Genomic DNA, 21,069 nt, shown 5'->3' on the forward strand with positions numbered 1-21,069 from the left:
AATCTTTTCTAAGATAGTGTCCACATCAGGACCAAATACAAAATCAGGGTTCACAGGCTGATTCAATAATGTGGTTTGTATTTCAGGTTAGAACCTAGAGATGCGCAACCAAGCATGTCTCCGGAGCATGACACTTGTGTTAATGGCCCTGGCTGCGGTGTCTGCTGCGTCTAGTGCACATTTAATTGATGCGTTGGATAGGAGTTTCCCCTCCTGGATTAGCATTTCTGCTCCCTCCTTGTAGGCCTCAGGCAAATGTTGCAGCAGTTGCTCTAGAGTGTCATAATGCGCCCTATCGTATCTGGCTAATAGGGCCTGTGTATTAGAAATTCTCCAGATATTAGCTGCTTGAGCAGCCACCCTTTTCCCAGAAGCTTCTAATACTTTAGATTCCTTGTCTGGAGGAGGAGCATCACCCGTAGTTTGTGAGTTGGGGCGCTAACGAGCATTTGAGACCACCAAAGAGTCTAATGGAAGCTGTCCCTTAATATATGTAGGGTCCGCAGGCGCCGGTCTGTATTTTCTTTTAATTCTGGGGTTAATAACCCTTGCTCTAGTGGTTTATTTGAAAATGTCCCCTGCGTGTTTAAGGGCACCTTTTAGAATTGGCAAAGTTTTAACAGATTTCTCTGAAGTGGAGAAAGTGTCAAACAGGAAGTCTTCTTCAACTGGGTCAGCATGCATGTCCACATCATGATTTTGTGCTGCCCTTTCAATCAAAGCGTTGAACGCAGCTGTATCTTCTGTTGGTGAAGTTTTAACAGGATAAGAAGGAGTATCAGGAATACTCAGTGACTCCCCCTGGTCAGCAGGGTCTGTCCAGGCTTGAGTCTGGTCATCCTGATCCGTGTCTGCAGGCTAATTATATTGGTCATCATCGTCATACCCCATATCCTCAGTAGTGGGTGAGGGTGAGTATGCAGAAGTGTCCTGGCCATGGTACCTCACAGTCTCAAAAAAGACAGGCGATGTTGAAGAATCCCTTTTCTTGAGTGGAATTTTGTATGATTCCAGAGGATTTTCTGACCTGATCTTCCTTTGATAAATAGTAAGTCTACCAGATTCGGAGTCGATATGTAGCTTTGACTGGTCATCATATGAGGGCTCTTGGTACATAACATCCTCTTCTAGAGGATGAGTCCTTTTTCCCAATGACACCTTTTTGGGTGTTTCGACCCCAGGTTTTGGATCGAGCGCCTAAGGGCGTGCAGTCGGGGGCAGTCCGAATTTTATCGGTGGCATAGTGTCTTTAGACAGACTGAACTTCTTCGGGGCCGGCGTCGATGGAGGCCCGACCGATTTTGCCTTTTCGCCAATAAGTTTTTGTCCTTGCGTCGGCTTGTGGCGTCGGAGGCGCGCTTTTCTGCCTCAACTAAACGTGGTCCTTCGAGGCGCTTTTGGATTTCGACTCGTGGCCTTTGACGAGTTGGGGCCTGTCGACTTGATGCTTCGGATCGAGAAGCTTCCGAGACTCGAGTCCTTTGTTTGTGTCGCTGTCCGTCGACGTCGTCGGTTCGACGTGCTTGGTTTTAATGGTGGACTTCAGCGCACTGATCTTCAATTCGACACTCTTTTCTTTTGACCAAGCAGGGTCGTCGACACCTTTTTTCTTCGTCGACTCAGATGGGTTCGAGCTTTTCGATCCGAAGACTGTTTTCAGCAGTTTCGGTTTCGACTCTATGGCTTTTGGTTTTGTTTTAAGTAGTTGGACCGATGGCTCATGTGATATATTCTTGGCCGGGCCTTGACGCGGGGCTATAGAATGTTCTTCATGATCTTGGCTAAGGCCTTCTGGCGATGCCTCGACCTGAGCCCTTGGAAGTCTTTGAGTGTCTGTTTCAGGCCCCGTACCCACTGTTGGGCCTGGTTCATCGCTTGAGTCGTCTTCAACTGGCTCCGATGGGGGATACGTCGTCCCTTACCTCGACGACTTTTTCATCTTCAACGTTGTCTTCGTCGTCTTCATAATAGTTGGAGTCATGCTCCGAACCGGGATCCGACTGCTGTTCTGGATCCTCAGTCTCGACGACCTCATCGTCCTCTTCGTCGAAGATATTCACCGGGTCGGGCGCTGGCTTCGACATAGTTTGCCTCGCTGCACGTCGGAAATGACCTGAATCGAGCACAAGCTAGACAGTTGTCCTCATTGTGCTCTGGTGATAAGCACTTGTTGCACACCGCGTGTACATCGATGTGCGGGTACTTAGAGTTACAAAGGGGGCATTGTTTGAACGGGCTCCGTTCATATCGACGATCGGCCTCCGGTGTCGAAAAGGCCACGCGTCTCTCTTCGACGTCCTGCTCGAGAATAACTGGAACAAGAACTCGGCACCGATCGAAACAATACCGATGACCCCGAAGGCCTTTTGGCCTTTAGAAAAGTTTCCGAACTTGAGTAAAGAAAAGTACATCCGAACCCAATGGCGGAAAAAACAATCTGAGGATGGAGAGGATGCCCATGCGCACTGTAGTCCGGGGGAGGAGCCACCTATCTCGTGATACTTCGAAGTCTCTTCCAGGACAACAATGTGCAATCATCCGGACCCAACACTAGGCGGCGATCTATGCACAGTTATGAATTCAGCAGCCCACATGCCTCGAACAGAAGGCTTTTATTGGCTGAGCGAAGAGCCCTGCCAAGGGCGTAGAAGGACACAAGGGATCTAATGTCTTCCGCACCAGAACCGTGAAGGGCACGGTGGGTGAGGCAGAGAACTTTAAACTCAATCCTAGCCTGCATGGGGAGCCAATGCAGGTTTTTCCTGATGGAAGAGCCAGATGAGAGCCTCGCATTAACAACAATCCTTGATGCTGCATTATGCACTACTTGGAGACGTTGGACAAGACGTTTATTGATTCCTAAATATAGAGCATTGCAATAGTCTAGCCTAGAGGACATAAGGGCCACCATGACCCATTTACGAGCTTCGGTGGAGAGATAGTGCACTATTTTCTTTAAGGTTCTAAGGATACTACAGCAGGTTGATGCAGTCCTGCTGACCTGTTTATCAAAGGAGAGCTTAGTGTCGAAGATTACGCCCAAGTTCCGGGCAGACTGGGAGGGCTTGGGACAGGCTCCGAGAGCAGGAGGCCACCAGTCGATAGACCAGATCTCCTGCTTGCCTCCAAAGATGAGCACCTCCGTTTTCTCCCAATTTAATTTGAGGAAATTCCTCACCATCCAGCCTGCAACTGCTTCCATGCAGTTCCTGAAATGTTTGGCCGTGAAGTTCACAGTTTGCGAGAGGGAGACCATGATCTGCGTGTCAACAGCATAGGATAGAACTTCCAGCCCAAAAGATCTTACAAGCCTGGCTAAAGGTGTCAGGAATGGATCCACTGTAGTTCGCTCTTTGCTGGTGTCCTCCACTAATAAGTCTTCTTTTGGTGTTAAGCCCCCGATTCCTTCCACTAACTGGTCCCTGCTTGTGGCTAGATATCGCCTGGTACAGAGCAGGCGTTTCCCTGTTGCCATTGATAGTGCTATCAGTTAGCGTTTTAGTATTTGCATAGAACGTTGGCTCTGTTTACTTGGAGCGCAAGCGTTTATCTAACGTCGCACTTCAACTGTAGTTTTCCGAGAGGCGAACGTTTTATTCGCGCTCTTTTCTCAAGGCTGAATTTTCAGCAGTTAGTATTAATTAGCTATTCAGGCTTTGTTAATATAATCCCGAACACTTATTGGCATTATTCCGGGGCTTCTGCAGCAGTTTCTGAGCCGCCTTAGTCACACTCCGTGACTCGTTACAGCCTCTCCTGTGTTCTTGACAGCGGCTCCACGTCAGGGCATCTTCGGAGTTTCAGCAGTTTTCCGGCAGCCCGTCAGCGGCTCCTCTTCAGTTCTGCTTAGCGAGACAGCGGTCCTCCCTCAGGCAGTCATCTTTCCAGAAGGACTTGGCAGCTGAGTATTGGGTGAGATCGTATCTCGTTTCTTTTTGGAAATACAGTATTGTAGCTACAGCGCATTCAAAGAACTGAACTCTCTGTCAAGTATTAACCTGCATATGTACAAGGTTCCAGTTCAGACTGACATTTTTGAGAACTGCAGAGTTGAAATTCGTGGAGTCTTGGGCAATCTCTAATTAATCAAAAGCGCTTCCTGCTCAAGACATTGGGCGCTTCCTAAATTTTGGAACTGAACTGTTTGGCAGCTTCCTTTGGATAGTGTGAAGTACTGGTCCTACAAGACATTTCTTCAAGCGTCAGAGTCATCAAGTAGGTAATATATATATATATTCTTGTGTACCACCAATTCTGCAAACCTATTAGTCTTCATATCCTCATCCATTGACTTCGCCTATTCAGCAGTTCCTATAGAGACCTTCTAGAGAGCAGCTAAAGCCCACACTATACCAGGTAAATAGGAGAGTTTAGGAGAGTAATTAGAAGGAAAATTTAAGTATGACTATGAGAACAAGAACTTAGTAATAATGTTGTTGTTATTTCTTACAGAAAGAATATTCATCTCATCCCAAGTAGAGGTGAAGATTCCAGTGTGAGCAGTCTCGGTTTGTCTCTTCCACTTCCCCTGGCGTCACTGTAGCAAGAGAAATCTGGCGCAGTGGTGAAAGGGAATTGGGAGCTAGCATTTCCTTCGGTCTGGTATTCCCGCAGAACTCTGGAAACTTCAGGTACCTAATCTGACAAAAGGGGTCACGTAAATGTTGAAGAGTGTGGGGCTCAGGGACGAGCCCGGAGGCACACCGCACTGCACAGGCTTGACTGGGGAAAGAAACTCACCCAGCTTGACCCTCTGTTCACAGTGATCAAGGAAAGATGTTAAAAGGCTGAGCGCCGGTCTGTCAACTTGGTACTCTCCCTTCGGGCTCACAAGTAGGAGTACAATGTTAATCAGAGGGTGATACACCTTGATGAAAGTGTGACAACGGGATCCACCCCCTTGGAGCAACCGAGGTTGTGGAGAATTTCTACATCATTACCACATTTGTCACAAGAAGTGACTACTTTCCTCTAAGTCTGAAAGTCAAGCTTACATCATATGCCTTAGTGTACATACATTTTTTTCACAGGCACTGTGTAGAGATGGCTAAAACATGAAAAACATGACTGCAGCTATAGGAGATTACTAATATCCACCACTATTTTTAAACTTGACAGACTCCCACTATTAAAATACCCCTGGAGGTTGGAGACCTTAAATCAAGTTTAAACCAGCCATGCTTTCCACTTAAACAAAAGCAGCTCCTCTGTAATTAGGCGTGGCAGCACACCCTGGAAGCATTCAACAACCACGGTGGGAATCTAAATATGAAGCATGGCCCCAAATAAGTTCCCCTTGATCTTCAGTTAGAGGCCCCTCGAGTTTGGGTTGGGTAGGTAGTGTTCTCTGTGTTTTGTTTGTATAGGTCAGGGAAGACCAACAAGTTCTCTTTCTTTTTGTTTATCACACCTGAAATAGTTAAGTCCTAGATTTAGATTCCCCTCAAAATGATTGAGTGATTGCCACTAGAAGACAGAATAATTCCATGGTAATGCCTTTTCAAATATATCTCTTACTAGTATGACACGTAAGGGTTATTTAATTCCCTGAATTAATGTTGATTTCATTTTTTTTTTTTTAAAGAGGAAACCCAAGTAATCTGTAAGTAGCCTCAATCATTTTTCTCTGCTAGTATTAACTATTAAATCAAACTTACAAAAATAAGGGTGCTCCATCGCTTCTTTGGCTGTTAACCGTAGTTGATGGTCATATCTCAGCAGCTTATCCAGCATATCCAGGGCTTCTGGGCTCACTAAATGTCTGTTCTCACTGTGAACAAAGTTCTCCCAGCGCTTCCGAGAGTGCCTGTAACAAAGACAGAAGAATTATAGTCCTCCTAGAACAGCTAAATTCATTCCCAACTCAAAATAAAAAGGCAGTGCCAGATAATTCCGAAAATGAATATCTAAAATCGAATATGCTACTTACCAGTATGCATCTGTTCTTGGCATGTAGGGCTGCTGACATTCATATCTGTGCATAGATCGCCGCCTAGTGTTGGGTCCGGATGATTGCACATTGTTGTCCTGGAAGAGTCTTCGAAGTATCACGAGATAGGTGGCTCCTCCCCTGGACTACAGTGCGCATGGGCATCGACTCCATCCCCAGATTGTTTTTAGCCATTGTGGCCAAGATGGAGTGAAACTCAGTGAATGATGACCATTCTATGAGTATATGTGAATACTGCAGCTGCTACAGGCGCCGGGGAGGAGGGCGGGCGATATGAATGTCAGCAGCCCTACATGCCAAGAACAGATGCATACTGGTAAGTAGCATATTCGGTTCGAGGCATGTGGGCTGCTGAATTCATATCTGTGCATAGAATACATAGCAGTCCCTCCATTAGCGGCGGCCGCCCGTGCCAGCTGCAGCAGTTTGAAAAGGTGTTTTGAGAACAGCCTACCCTACATCTGCCTGCTGTTTGCAGTGCACATCAACACAGTAATGCTTAGTAAATGTGTGTGTGGTAGACCATGTGGCTGCTCTACATATGTCTTCCAAGGAATGTATCCAAGGAATGCCATAGAGGCCCCTAACTTCCTGGTGGAGTGGGCTCTTCGTGGAATGGTAAGAGTGCGTTTCGCTTTTAGATAGCAGATCTGGATACATTTAACGATTTATCTAGCAATACCAGCCTTGGAAATAGGGTTACCTTTGTGGTGTGGTGCAAAGGCGACAAAGAGTTGCTTAGTTTTCCTAAAATCCTTGGTCCTATCTATGTAATACATTAGGGCCCGTTTAAAGTCAAGGGTATGGAGCATCCGCTCCGCCAGTGAATCAGGATTTTGAAAGAAAACAGGTAATTCGATTGTTTGGTTGATGTGAAACTGAGACACAACCCTGGGTAGAAATTTAGGGTTAGTGCGAAGCACTACCCTGTTAGAATGAATTTGGATAAATGGCTCTTGGATAGTGAGGGCTTGCAACTCACTAACCCGCCGTAGCGATGTAATTGCTATGAGGAAAGCCACTTTCCATGTCAAGAACTGAATCTCGCAGGAATGCAGCGGTTCAAAGGGAGGACCCATCAGCCTGGTAAGGACCACATTGAGGTTCCACTCAGGAGCTGGTGGAGTCCGTGGCGGAATGACTCGTTTGAGTCCTTCCAGAAAAGCTTTGATGGCAGGCACCCTGAAGAGGGAGAGGTGCTGCCTATTTTGGAGATAAGCGGCCATTGAAGACAGATGAATGCGAATGGAAGCATAGGCCAGATTACACTTGTATAGATGGAAAAGGTAACAGATGATGTTCTGAATAGAAGCATCCAGCGGGTTAATGTTGTGGTCAGCACAATAAATGACAAACCGCTTCCATTTTGCCGCATAGCATGCTCTAGTGGTGGGCTTTCTTGCCTCCCGAATGATGTCCATACAGTCGGCAGGTAAGTGCAGGTAGCCAAATTCTAGGACTTCAGGAGCCAGATCGCCAGGTTGAGCTGTTGCGGATCTGGGTGCTGAATGTCGCCATGGCTCTGCGTCAGAAGGCTGGGTGTGAGGTGTAGCCTCTGATGCAGCACCACGGACAGTTCTAGAAACGTGGTGTACCATGGTTGACGAGCCCACGTTGGAGCAACCAGGATGAGAGTCATCGAGTGCTGCCTGAGCTTGCGTGCCACCAGCGGTATCAGAGGTGCTGGGGGAAAAGCGTACGCAAATTTGCCTGACCAGTTCATCCATATCGCATTGCCCTGCGACTGCGGGTGTGGGAACCTGGCGGCGAAGCTTTGGCATTTTGCGTTCTCCCTTGTGGCGAACAGGTCTATCTCTGGATGACCCCATCTTTGGAAGTACAGCTGGAGTACTGATGGATGTATCTCCCACTCGTGCATTTGGTGGCTGTGCCTGCTGAGCAGGTCCACCATCTGATTGTCCTTGCCCGGGAGGTGTTCCGCCATGAGGAAGATGTTCCTCTGAATGGCCCACTTCCACATGCTCTGAGCCAGATGAGACAGCTGCGGAGAGTGTGTTCCTCCCTGCTTTTGAATGTAGTACATGGCTGTCATGTCCGTCCGGATCAACACAACCTTGTTGCACAGATGTACTTTGAAGGCTTTGAGTGCTATGAAGATTGCCATCAGTTCGAGAACATTGATGTGCATCTTCCGTTGCTGTTGCGTCCATAGGCCCTGCACTGTGTAATGGAGTACATGAGCTCCCCATCCCTGGAGAGAGGCGTCCGTCGTCAGGATGATCTGTGGCACAGGCTCTTGGAACGGTCGGCCCTTGCAAATGTTTCGTGGATTCCACCAATGCAGAGAGTTGTATGCCCGACCTCTCACCAACACTAGGTCTTTCAACTGCCCGTGAGCCTGAGTCCACTGACGTGCTAAGCACTCCTGAAGCGGGCGCATATGTAATCTTGCGTGCAGGACAATGGAAATGCAGGAGGCCATCATGCCTATCAACTGCATGAACACTCTTGCTGGAAGCGAGTGTTGAGGTCTGAATTTTTGGATCAGCGATTGAATGCTGCTGACTCTCACTGAATTTGGCTGTGCTGTGGCCGCCAGAGTGTCTATGGTTGCCCCCAGATACTACCGTATGTGGGCGGGCTGGAGGTGGGATTTTGGGTAATTCAGTGAGAACCCCAGATCATGCAGGAGGCGAATGGTGTGGGTCACATGGTCGGCACACTGCTGGGCTGACTTTGCTTGGATGAGCCAGTCGTCCAGATAGGGGTAGACGTGGACGTTCTGCCGTCTCAGATGTGCCGCCACCGTCGCCAGGCACTTGGTGAACACCCTGGGTGCCATGGTGACCCCAAAAGGCAAAACCCTGAACTGGTAGTGCTGGTTTTGGATGGTGAACCGGAGGTATTTTCTGTGTGAAGGATGTAGTGGAATGTGAAAGTACGCATCCTTTAAATCTAAAGTTGCGAGAAAGTCCCCCTGTTGAAGCAGAGAGAGCACCTGCTGCAGTGTTAGCATGTGGAAGTGCTCCGACAAGATGTAGAAGTTGAGGGGTCTGAGATCCAGGATGGGCCTGAGGGACCCGTCCTTTTTTGGAATCAGGAAGTACAGGGAGTAAACTCCTGTGCCTCTTTCCTGCATGGGCACGAGCTCTATTGCCCCTTTTTGCAGCATGACGTTGATCTCCTGCTGCAATAAGTGCAAGTGCTCGTCCGACATAGGACGGTGCCTTGGGGGTATGTTGGGGGGAGTGGATGTTAACTCCAGGCAATAACCAAATTGGATAAGCTTTCTGACCCACCTGTCCGTGGTGATGGACTTCCACACGGGCAGGAACTGCTGGAGTCTCCCCCCGACCGGTGTTGTGTGGTCGGGGGGCAGTGACACCGAGTCACTGTTTGTTGGCGGTAGAGGACCTGGAACAGTTGTTGCCACGTCTTCTGCCCTTGGCGCTGTTGCCGCGGTATCCACCATGACTCTTGTTGGCATAAGTAGTCTGGGTGTTGCCTTTGTAGAACTGCGCGGACTGCGAAAGATGACCCCGGGAGGTGCCTCTGGTATTGGAGCGATGAAAGGACCCACCCCGAAACTGCTGGGACTGCAAGGCACCCATGGATTTTGCAGTGTCAGTGTCCTTTTTCATTTTTTCTAGGGTGGTGTCAACATCCGGGCCAAACAGGTGATCAGGATTGACTGTTTGGTTCAAGATGGTGGTCTGTATGTCTGATTTGAAACCAGAAATTCTTACCCAGGCATGTCTCCGGAGCATAACACTGGTGTTAATGGCACGCGCAGCGGTGTCAGCCACGTCTAGAGCGCACTTTATGGAAGCGTTGGAGATTAGCTTCCCCTCCTGGATTAGCATCTCAGCCCCTTCCTTATATTGATCAGGCAGATGTTGCAAAAGGGTCTCTAGGGTATCGTAGTGTGCCCTGTCATAACGCGCTAGGAGCGCTTGTGTGTTTGAGATGCGCCATATGTTAGCTGCCTGCGCTGCAACCCTCTTCCCCGAAGCCTCAAAGACCTTGGACTCTTTGTCTGGGGGAGGAGCATCACCCGTAGTCTGAGAGTTGGCCCTCTTGCGGGCATTCGAGACGACCAGGGAGTCCAGAGGCAACTGTCCTTTAATGTAAGTTGGATCAGTGGGCGCCGCTTTGTACTTTTTGTCAATCCTCGGGTTGATGACTCTTGCCCTGGTGGGTTCTTTGAAGACCTCAGCAGCGTGCTTTAAAACGCCTTTCAGCATTGGCAGAGTTTTTACAGTCTTTTCAGACACAGAAAAGGTGTCAAAGAGGAAATCTACGTCCACAGGGTCAGCATGCAGCTGGACATTGTGATTGGCTGCTGCCCGCTCAATGAGGGCATTGAAAGCAGCAGAGTCCTCAGTAGGTGAAGTTTTAGCAGAGAAGAGCTGAGGGTCTTGACCTGAATGTGGATCCCCAGGCTCACCACCAGCAGACCAGGGCTCTGTCACATCCTCAGGGTCGGTGTAGACTGGATAGCTATATTCATCCTCGTCATCGCCCTCACCCTCGTCCACGTCGGAGTGAGCGGGCGAGACCTCGTGAAGTTGTGGTGAAATAGGTTCCACTAAAGCTGGGGCACCAGCAGAGTCCATTTTCCTCTTTAGGGGAATCTTGTAAGACTCCAATAGGGGTTCTGGAGTGATTTTCCTTTTAAGAAGGGAAAGTCTGCCCGTTTCGGCGTTGATGAAATGTTCCTGACGCTCCTCTTCTGAAAGTTGTCGAGGCCGTGAACCAATGACCACCAACGATGCCTTCGGCGTCGAAGATACCTTCTCGGGCACTCCGGCCCCAGGTTTAGCAGCGAAAGCCTTCGGCGCCGTTTTAGGCGGCAAGGTAAAAAGGAGCGGCGTGGACGCCTTCGCCGGTTTCTCAAGAGGCTTTGCAGGCGGGGGGTTCTTCGGCTCGGCTGCTGCGGTGCCTTCTCGTATCCGCTGCAGGGACTCCGTTACCTTCCTCGTGAACGCGGCCGATGGACGCGCCGGTTCGACGGAATCCTTCAAGGACGGTTTTGGAGTGGAGTCCTTCAAGGCTACTTTCGGAGTCTACACACTTGGCGCAGGCCCCTTGGCCTTGTTGTGTGAAGGCGGGGCAGAGAGGACCTTCGGGTCATCGAGCCGCTTCTTCGGGTTCGCATGAGACTTCCTGGAGTCGTCGACAACCTTCTTGCAGTCGACCCGACCCTTGCCGGCGCCGATAGGTTTTGGCGTCGATGCCGTAGCCTTCGACGTGGTAGCCTTCGGCTCGGCCATTTTGCCATGGCCCTTCGACTCAACGGCCATCTTAGATTTCTTCGGCGCCGAGGCCTCCGAATTCTTCGAACCGACCAATGAGATGCGCACTTTCGGTTTCGATATCTGCACTTGCGCAGCATCAGGCGTCGAGACCGTAGGTTTCACTTTCGTTTTTTTCACTGGGAGTGACTCAGTACCAATGTTTGTGGCCGGGCCTACAGGCGGGGCCGAGGAACTCACACCAAGGTCTTGGGTAAGGCCCGAAGGCGATCCCTCGATCTGGGCCTTATCGATTGGCACGGCCCCAGAGTCAGTCTGAGGAAGCTCCTCGTCCGAGCTATCCTCCATGGCCCCTAGGGCCCCGTCGTCATCTCCTACCTCCTCGACGACTTCTTCGTTCTCGAAAGCCTCGGCCTCAGCGTCGTAGTCTTCCTCGACATCCGACGCGGGGTTAGATTCTTAGACGTCCACGATATCTTCATCCTCGACCTCCCCAGCATCGAAAATGTCCGTAGGCGCCGCAGCAGATTGCTGGGCCTCCAGGCGCGCAGCTCGACGGAGCTTGAGTGTCTTCTTGGACCTGAATCTCGAACAGGCCATACACTTGGCCTCATCGTGGTCCGGCGACAGGCACTTGTTGCACACCGGGTGGACGTCGATGTGTGGGTACTTCGAGTAACACACCAGACATCTCTTGAATGGACTTCGGTCCGTGATGGATGGTCGATGAGTCTGGAGTGTTGACAAGGCCTTCCACGCCGAAAGCACGCAGAAGTACAGAGCTCGGCTCGGAGCCGAGGAAAGTTGCTAAGCCGAACGCAGACAATACCGACGCAAGACTAAAGACCTTTTGGTCTCGAGGAAAGTTTATTTCTTTATCGATTCCGACAAGAGGGAACCAAAGACATCCGAACCCAATGGCGGAAAAAAACAATCTGGGGATGGAGTCGATGCCCATGCGCACTGTAGTCCAGGGGAGGAGCCACCTATCTCGCGATAATTCGAAGACTCTTCCAGGACAACAATGTGCAATCATCCGGACCCAACACTAGGCGGCGATCTATGCACAGATATGAATTCAGCAGCCCACATGCCTCGAACCTTGAGATACCACTGCACAGTGCAAGACAATTGTGAATGCAAACAGCTAGTAACCACTTTAACTCCTCATTAAACAATGGGTGTTCTTTTATAGAATACTCACTGTCCCAAGATGTCATTGAAGTGTGGATCGAGTTCTATATGATATTTCTTTAGGTACCCGTACAACTCATCCGTACCAAGAACCTTGGCGATCCGAACTAGCTGGAAACAAGACAACACACAGGGCAGCAGTTAATTTAGGTGCACTAAGAATTCAAGAGCGTATGCTAAATTCAATAGGTTTCCAAAACTTTGACATGTTCCTTTGAGCAAGTGGGAAAATCGGGCAACTGCCAAAATTCAAGGCATAAGGAGGGGTATCCTGTACCTCTACAGGTTTTCAAATCTGCACCTTACCTGGTCATAGTTGTCTTGACCATGGAAGAAAGGTTCCTTTCGGAATATCATACTGGCAAGCATACACCCCAGACTCCACATGTCCAAGCTGTAGTCATACATCTGAAAAGAAGAGAGCAACATAAGAGATCAAGAGAATGAGCAAAGAGGAAAATGCTACTTACCAGTATGCATCTGTTCTTGGCATGTAGAGCTGCAGATTCTCACACGGAGCATTAGATCGCCACCTGGTGTTGGGCTCGGATGCTTGCACCTTGTTGTTGTCTTGGAAGAAGTCTTTGTAGTCACAAGATGGGAGACTCCTCCCTCGGACGATAGTGCGCATGGGCATTGACTCCATTCTTAGATTGTTTTTCGCCATGATGGGAAATTATGGAGTTAGTAGAAACAGAAAAGATGTCCATGTGTGTATATCTAAATAAGATAAAAACTGAACAGATACAGGTCTCGGGGAGGCGGGTGGGCGTGTGAGAATCTGCAGCTCTACATGCCAAGAACAGATGCATACTAGTAAGTAGCATTTCCCGTTTGAGGCATATGAGCTGCAGATCTCACACTGAGCATGGACTAGACAGCAGTATCTCTATTAGCAGTGGTCACCTGTATCTGTTGCAGTAGTTTGGAAGAGAGTTTTAAGAACAGCTTGCCTACAGCAGCTTGCTGTTTGGCTTACACATCAACACAATAGTGTTTAGTAAAGGTGTGTGTTGTAGACCATGTTGCTGCTTTACAGATGTCTTCAAAGGGATTGTTCCCTAAGAAAGCCATAGAGGCTCATAGTTTGCGTGTGGAATGCGCTCTTGGAGTTATTGTTAATGTGCGCTTTGCTTTTTGATAGCCTATTTGGATACATGTAACGATCCACCTTGCAATCCCAGCTTTAGAAATGGGATTTCCTTTATGCGGTGGAGAGAAAACTACAAACAATTGTTTTGTTTTATGAAAGGATTTTGTCCTGTCAATGCAATTAAGTGCTCTTTTAACATCTAAAGTGTGTAGAGCTCTTTCTACTACAGAGTCTGGGTTTTAAAAAACCACTGGTAACTTTACTGATTGATTAAGATGAAAAGGGGTGATGACTTTAGGAAGGAATTTTGGATTTGTTCTGAGGACCACTTTGTTACGATGTAACGAATAGTTTCTTACCTGTCGGTGTAGTTTTGCAGCTTGAAGATCTTTCTGGATTCACTATGCTGTGCATTATTCGGTAGGCTAGTGGTTGGGTCCGGAATCGTAGTCATTTCTTTGTTTTTTTGTTGTTTTTTTTCGTAGCCCAGGTGGGTGTCGACGTCCCACCTTTTGGTGCCCTTTCTGTGACGTTGGCACGCTTCCTGCGGAAGCTCCCACCCTTGGGCGCCATCTTCGGATTCTTTTTTCTCGTTTTGTGTTTTGTTTCCGAATCTATGGCAATGTTCAAGTAAGTGATTCACCGCTTTAACCTCCAAGGTGTCTGTTTGTCTTTGTTTTCACCACCTTTCTCTCCAGCCTCATCTTTCTGGCGGAGGTGGGTGGGTTCGCTAGTGAATCTTCAAGCTGCAAAACTACACCGACAGGTAAGAAACTATTCGTTTTGCAGCGTGAACCTTTCTGGATTCACTATGGTGTGCATAGACTTTATAGCGGTTTGTTCTATTTGTGGCGGCTGGGTGGAAGATGAGCGTTGGTTGTTGACTATGTGCTGAAGCACTTTCTGTCCCACTTGTGCTTCCTTGTTCATTTGTATGTCCAAAGAGTAGTGTTGCGGGAACGTGTGAACTGAAGCCCATGTTGCCACCAGGCATATGTCCTGAATGGGTGTGTTAGCCAGGAAAGCTATCGTAGCTCCTTTCTTCCTGGTAGAGTGGGCTCGTGTCCCCTCTGCCAGTTCCTGACCTGCTTGCTTGTGGCACAACTGTATTGTTTGTGCGATCCACCGTGCAATTGTCCCTTTTGTTACTGGTTTCCCCGTGAAGCTGTTTGCGAAGGACACAAAGAACTGTTTTGTTTTCCTGTGTCCCTTAGTTCTCTCTATGTAGTGCATGACTGCCCTTCTGGCGTCTAGAGTGTGCAGTGCTCTTTCTGTGCTTGTAGCTGGTTTCTGGAAGAAACTTGGTATTTGTATTGTCTGATTGATGTGGACCCTTGACACCACCTTTGGCATAAAGTGTGGGTCCGTTCTTATCACCAACCTATCATTATGTATCTGGATGTAGGGTTCTTGCAACGTTACCGCCTGTAGTTCACTCACCCTGCGCAGCGAGGTGATTGCCACTAAGAAAGCTGTTTTCATCGTTAGCATTTGTAGGGAGGCCTTATGGATTGTCTCACAGGGCTCCTTCATGAGTTCTGTCAGGACTAAATTAAGGTTCCATGCCGGTGGTGGCACCCTCTTTGGTGGTGCGATCCTTTTTGCTCCTTCCAGGAATCTCTTTACTATCTGTGATGTGAAGAAGCTCTTGCCTGTTTCTCCTCTTGTGTTCGCGACTATCGTCGCTAGGTGTACCCTTAGTGAGGAAGAGCTCAGGTTTTCCTCGAGCAGGTGCGTGAGGTACTTAAGCACAGTTGAGTCTTTCTGCATCTTCTTGTGCAGCTTTTCCTTTCTGCACCACAGTGTGAACCTCTTCCACTTTGACACATAGCACTTCCGTGTGCTCGGTCTTCTTGCTCCACATAGTACCCTCAGGGTGCTCTCTGGTAATTTCAGATGAGCGAACTCTATGTCTTCAGGAGCCACGCTACTAGGCTGAGGCTCTCTGGCTCTGGGTGCAGCACCTCTCCGTCTTACTTGGAGAGTAGGTCTTACCATCTCACAAATCTGTGGGGTGCACTCTGTCCTCTCCATTATCTGCGAGTACCAGGTCCCCTGGCCCACTGCAGTGCAACCAGTATCAGAAACATGTTGCTGGTTCTGCACTTGTTGAGTACTTGCTGTATCAGAGGGATCGGCGGAAAAGCGTAAGCAAATGTCTTCGACCAGCTTATCCATAGGGCATTCCCCAGGGACCCTTCCCCTGGTTGCAAAGTTTCGGCATTTTGCATTCTGGCGTGTTGCAAACAGGTCTATGGACGGTGTTCCCCACTTGTTGAATAGCTTCTCTGTTTCCTGTGCATTGAGCTCCCACTCGTGGGATGCCGAGGTCTGTCTGCTGAGCCAGTCTGCTTCTACATTGTCCTTCCCTGGTAGGTGTATGGCTAGCAGGTCTATCTTGAGCGGGATGGCCCATCTCCACATTTCTTGCGCTCATTTTGAAAGCTGGGCTGATTGTATCCCTCCCTGCTTGTTTATGTAGAACATCGCTGTTGTGTTGCCTGTCTGGATCGACACTCTTGTCGAACAAGTTACTTACCTTCGGTAACGATATATCTGTAAGAAACATTAGTTAGTGTTAGATTCCTTACCTTAGAATATCCCCAGGCGTCAGTCTGGATCCGGAAACTTTTGCGTAGCAGTACCCCTGCGCGTCGGTAGGCGTCGTCTGCAGGCGTCCCCTGCGGCTCCGCGTCCGTCGTCGGCGTCGTGCGCCGTGATGACGTCGCTGGAGTACATAGACGCCGCCTCCGCGCGCTGACGTCAGTTCTTTGCACACAGCATTTCCGCGCCAGGAGACGCAGAGCCATGAGAGAACCAACACTGGTGCCATGTAAAAACTAGGGCCCTGAAAGGGATGACCTTAACCCTAGGTATCAGTTCGCAGAACGGGGAGGATGGGTGGGTTCGGTAAGGAATCTAACACTAACTAATGTTTCTTACAGATATATCGTTACCGAAGGTAAGTAACTTGTTCATCTGAAAGAAACACGTTAGTGTTAGATTCCTTACCTTAGAATACATACCCCAGCAATACCAACCCCGGTGGTGGGTCTGCGAACCAATACAAACTACACCAGAAAGTCCTGGAGGACAGAACGGCCAAAGAAGCCATCCCTCCGGACTTGACTGTCCAGGCAGTAGTGCCTCGCAAAGGTGTGCAGCGAGGCCCACGTAGCCGCTTGGCAAATGTCCTGCAAGGGGACTCCCCGGCCCAGGGCAGTGGTAGCCGCCGTGGCCCTAGTGGAATGGGCCCTCAGCCCAACAGGAGGCTCCTTCCGAGCCAAAGAGTAGCACGCTTTGATGCAGAGGACGACCCATCGAGAGATGGTTCGTTTACAGACCGCCCGTCCCTTCTTCGCACCCACGTAGCCAACAAACAGTTGGTCATCCACCCGGAACTGGCGTGTGCGATCCATGTAAAATGAAAGCGCACGTTTTGGGTCCAGACGATGGAGCCGCTCTTCATCCTTCGAAGGATGCGGAGGCGGGAAGAAGGAAGGGAGGGTGATGGACTGCCCGATGTGAAAGGCCGAAACAACCTTGGGCAGGAAAGAAGGTCTAGTCCTCAGAACCACCTTATCAGGATGAATGGACAGGAAAGGAGGTTGGACAGAAAGAGCCTGGAGCTCACTCACTCTCCTGGCAGAGGTGATGGCAACCAGGAAAGCCGTCTTTAAAGTCAGGAGACGGAGAGGACAAGAATGAAGGGGCTCAAAGGGAGCACACATTAGAAAGGTCAGAACCAGGTTCAAATCCCACTGAGGCATCACAAACGGAACAGGTGGAAACATGTGAGTGATGCCTTTCAAGAATCGAGTTACAATCGGGGATTTGAACAAAGAAGGCTGATCAGGAAGCCTTAAAAAGGCTGAAAGGGCAGAAAGGTAGCCCTTGATAGTGCCCAGAGCAGAGCCCTGCTGGGCAAGAGAAAGAAGAAACAGAAGAACCTCCGAAAGAGGGGCAGAAAGAGGATCCACAGCCTTTGCTGTGCACCATGCCACAAATCTGTTCCACCGACAGGCGTATACCGACTTAGTGGAGGGACGCCTGGCTGCCAGAATAACATCACAGACTTCAGGAGGCAAGTCAAATGGCCTCAACTGCCGCCGCTCAATCTCCAAGCATGGAGGTGGAGACTGGACAGGTTCGGGTGGAGGACCGTCCCCTGCTGCTGCGACAGAAGGTCCTCCTGAAGGGGCAGGCGGATCGGGGGACCGACTGACATGCTGAGTAGCTCGGGATACCAGTATCTTCGAGCACAGTCCGGAGCCACAAGGATAACTTGGGCCCGGTCGCGCCTGATCTTCTTCAGCACTCTGGGCAGAAGTGGTATAGGCGGAAAGGCGAATAACAGACCGCAACTCCACTCGCGCCGAAAGGCGTCGCCGTGCGAGTGCCGTCTTGGAAACTCCAACGCGCAGAACTGATGACATTGCGCGTTCTCTTCGGTGGCGAATAGATCTAACCAAGGCTCTCCCCATCGTAGAAAGATGCCTTGCGCCACGTCCGAGTTCAGACGCCATTCGTGATCCATCGAGCACCGACGGCTGAGTTCGTCCGCCCTGGCGTTCAGAGAACCTGCCAGGTGTTGAACCGTCAGAGTCACGCCCTGACGTTCCAGCCATTGCCAGAGGCGCAGAGCCTCCTGGCAAAGGGTCCACGACCCCACACCGCCCTGTTTGTTGCAGTACCACATGGCGGTGGTGTTGTCGGTGAACACCTGCACCACACTCCCGTTGACAAAGGGGAGGAATGCCTTCAGTGCCAGACGAATCGCCCGCAGCTCCAACAGGTTGATATGGAGCCGGGACTCCGCCGGAGACCAGATGCCTCTGATCTCTGCCTCTCCCAAGTGGCCACCCCAGCCCTGGAGGGACGCGTCCGTCACGACAACGTGCTCCGGTTGGGGAAGGGAGAGGGACTTGCCCCTGACCCAATCGCGGTCCGTAAGCCACCACTGCAGTTGTCTCGCAGTGCCCTCCGAGATCAAGACGTGGTCGGACAAGTTGCCCTGATGCTGGGCCCACTGAAACTTCAGGTCCCACTGCAGAGCCCGCATCCGCCACCGAGCGTGATGCACCAGAAGGATGCAGGAAGCCATCAGTCCCAGCAGCCGCAGCGTCAACCTGACCGAAACCCGGGATAGCGGCTGAAAGATGGGAATCAAAGCCTGAATATCCCGAACCCGCCGTTCCGGAGGATAAACCCGAAACTGCGCCGAGTCCAGAACCGCTCCGATGAAAAGGAGCTTTTGAGAGGGACACAGGTGTGATTTCGGCACATTGATGGAGAACCCCAGGTCGTGCAAGAGGTCTGCCGTCATCTGAAGGTGGTGGACGACTGTCTGGGGCGAGCCCGCCTTCAACAACCAGTCGTCTAGGTAGGGGAAGACTGAAACCCCCAACCTGCGCAGATGGGCTGCGACCACCGCCATCACCTTTGTGAACACCCGTGGGGCGCTGGTAAGGCCGAAGGGAAGCACGATAAACTGAAAATGCTCCTGGCCTACCGTGAACTGCAGGTAACGCCGGTGGGCCGCCAGGACGGGGATGTGAAAATAAGCGTCCTGCAAGTCCAACGCTACCATCCAGTCTTGTGGGTCTAGAGCAGCCAAGACCTGAGCTAACGTCAACATCTTGAACTTCTCCTTCCGGAGGAAGCCGTTGACGTTCCTTAGATCCAAGATAGGACGTAGGCCCCCCTTGTCCTTCTTGGGCACCAGAAAGTAGTGGGAATAACAACCACGCCCTACTTCTGGCCCAGGAACGCGCTCGATGGCCCCCTTGGCCAAGAGGGCCGTAACTTCCTCCTGCAGAAGTGTCAAGTGGTCCCCCGACACACGGTGGTTCTGCGGTGGCATGGCTGGAGGAGAGGTCTCGAAGGGGAGGGAGTAGCCCCTTCGGACGATTTGCAGCACCCACCTGTCCGAAGTGATCGTGCGCCAGTGAGCGTGGTGATGGCGAACCCTGCCACCCACTGGCGTCACATGGGGCCGAAAGCACGGACTAGGAGGATTTTGGGGTAGATGCTGCGGGGGAAGGTGTGGTCTGACCCCGCCGTTGTCCCCGACCGCCACCACGGCGGTTTCCACGGCCGCCACCGCGTTGGAAGGATTGTTGCGGCGCGTGGCTGGCAGCACGTGTGGGGGCGCCCCTTCCTTGGCCACGAAAGGGACGAAACGAACCCGGTTGCTGACGCTGGGTCGAGAGACCCAAGGACTTGGCCGTGACCCTGGAGTCCTTGAAGCGTTCCAGCGCGTGGTCCGCTTTGTCACCGAACAGGTGACAGCCATCAAACGGCATGTCCATCAGGGTATTCTGGACATCAGCCGAAAAATTGGCGGATCTCAGCCAGGCGTGGCGACGAATCGCCACCGTCGTAGACATAGCTCTGCCCAGCGAGTCGGTCGTATCAAGACCACACCGAATTGAATATTTCGCTGCATCTCGGCCCTCAGCCACAGCCTGACCGAGCTTTGCCCGCACCTCCATGGGGCATTCTGGCAGCAGCTCCGCGACCGTATCCCACACAGAGTGGGTGTAGCGGCCCAAGAGGCAGGCGGTGTTGCAAGACCGCAGGCCCAAACTAATGGACGAGAAGACCTTTTTGCCAAACTGGTCATACCTCTTGGATTCCCGGTCGGGCGGGGCCGACGGGAATGCGGACTGGGAGGTCGAGGCCTGGATCACCAGACTCTCAGGAGTGGGGTGGGTAGACAGGTACTTGGGGTCGTCCGGACAAGGACGGTGGCGCCTGGCCACGTTCCGATCAACAGGCGCACCTGAAGCGGGCCTGGACCACGTGCCCAACAGAACGTCAGACAAGGCTTCATTAAACGGCAGCAGTGGCTCCAGTGGGCATGACTGCGGTTTGAAGACCTCGGTGAGGATGTTAGGCCTCACGGCCGCGACGGGGAGCTCAAGGTGTAAGGCCTTGGCAGCCCTCATCAGCACCACAGAATAGGCAGCTCCCTCCACCGATGCCACGGTTGGAGGAGAGATCAAACCAGGGTTAGGAGAGTCGTCCAAACCACTGGCATCCCCCAAGTCACCTGTCCAGTCCGGGTCATACTGGCACTCGCGAGCCAGAGGGTCCTCGGACCCCTCCCAACCTTCACCGTACTCCTCATCCTCTCCGTATTCGGAGTCAATGATGAAGACCGGCTCCTCGGGGTTCATGGGCCCCATCGGCGCCGGGACCGGCGTCGAGCGACGCCCGTCCGGCGCCGCGTCCGGCGTCGGAGAAGGTAAGGGGACGGCGCCGCCCGGAGCCGGCGTCGGAACCAGACCGCCGGCCGGAACCGGCAGCGGAGAACCGGCGCCGCGCGGGGGCGGCGTCGGGGGTAACCCCGATGGCAACGGCGCCGGGGAGGCCGGAAGACCAGCCGGCGCCGATCCCGAAGGCCCCTGCGGCGCCGGGGTCGGAGCCGTCGGCGGCGCCGGGGCCGGAGCACCCGACGGCGCCGAGGCAGGGACACCCGAACCGCTAGGGCCCCCAGACGGTAGCACTGGGCCCGAAGGCGCCGTAGGCCCCGTCGGAGAAGCGAGCGCCCTCATGGCCATGAGGAACGCCTCGATCTCCTCAGGCGTCGCACCGTGCCCAGGGACCGGAGG

General features: G+C 51.4%; 1 protein-coding gene across 1 annotated transcript in view; it reads right to left on the minus strand.

The window, feature by feature from the left end:
- Positions 1-21,069, minus strand: part of CSNK2A2 (casein kinase 2 alpha 2) — a 364,482-nt gene that overhangs the window by 80,215 nt on the left and 263,198 nt on the right. Inside the window, exons 8-10 of the mRNA XM_086947793.1 lie at positions 12,667-12,768; positions 12,371-12,471; positions 5,658-5,806 (exon numbers count right to left, since the gene is read on the minus strand). Of these exons, the coding sequence (XP_086803919.1) occupies positions 5,658-5,806; positions 12,371-12,471; positions 12,667-12,768 (352 nt within the window). The remainder of the gene's footprint in view (positions 1-5,657; positions 5,807-12,370; positions 12,472-12,666; positions 12,769-21,069) is intronic.

The sequence above is a fragment of the Lissotriton vulgaris genome, chromosome 12 (assembly GCF_964263255.1).
Source record: "Lissotriton vulgaris chromosome 12, aLisVul1.2, whole genome shotgun sequence".
Lineage (NCBI taxonomy): Eukaryota > Metazoa > Chordata > Amphibia > Caudata > Salamandridae > Lissotriton > Lissotriton vulgaris.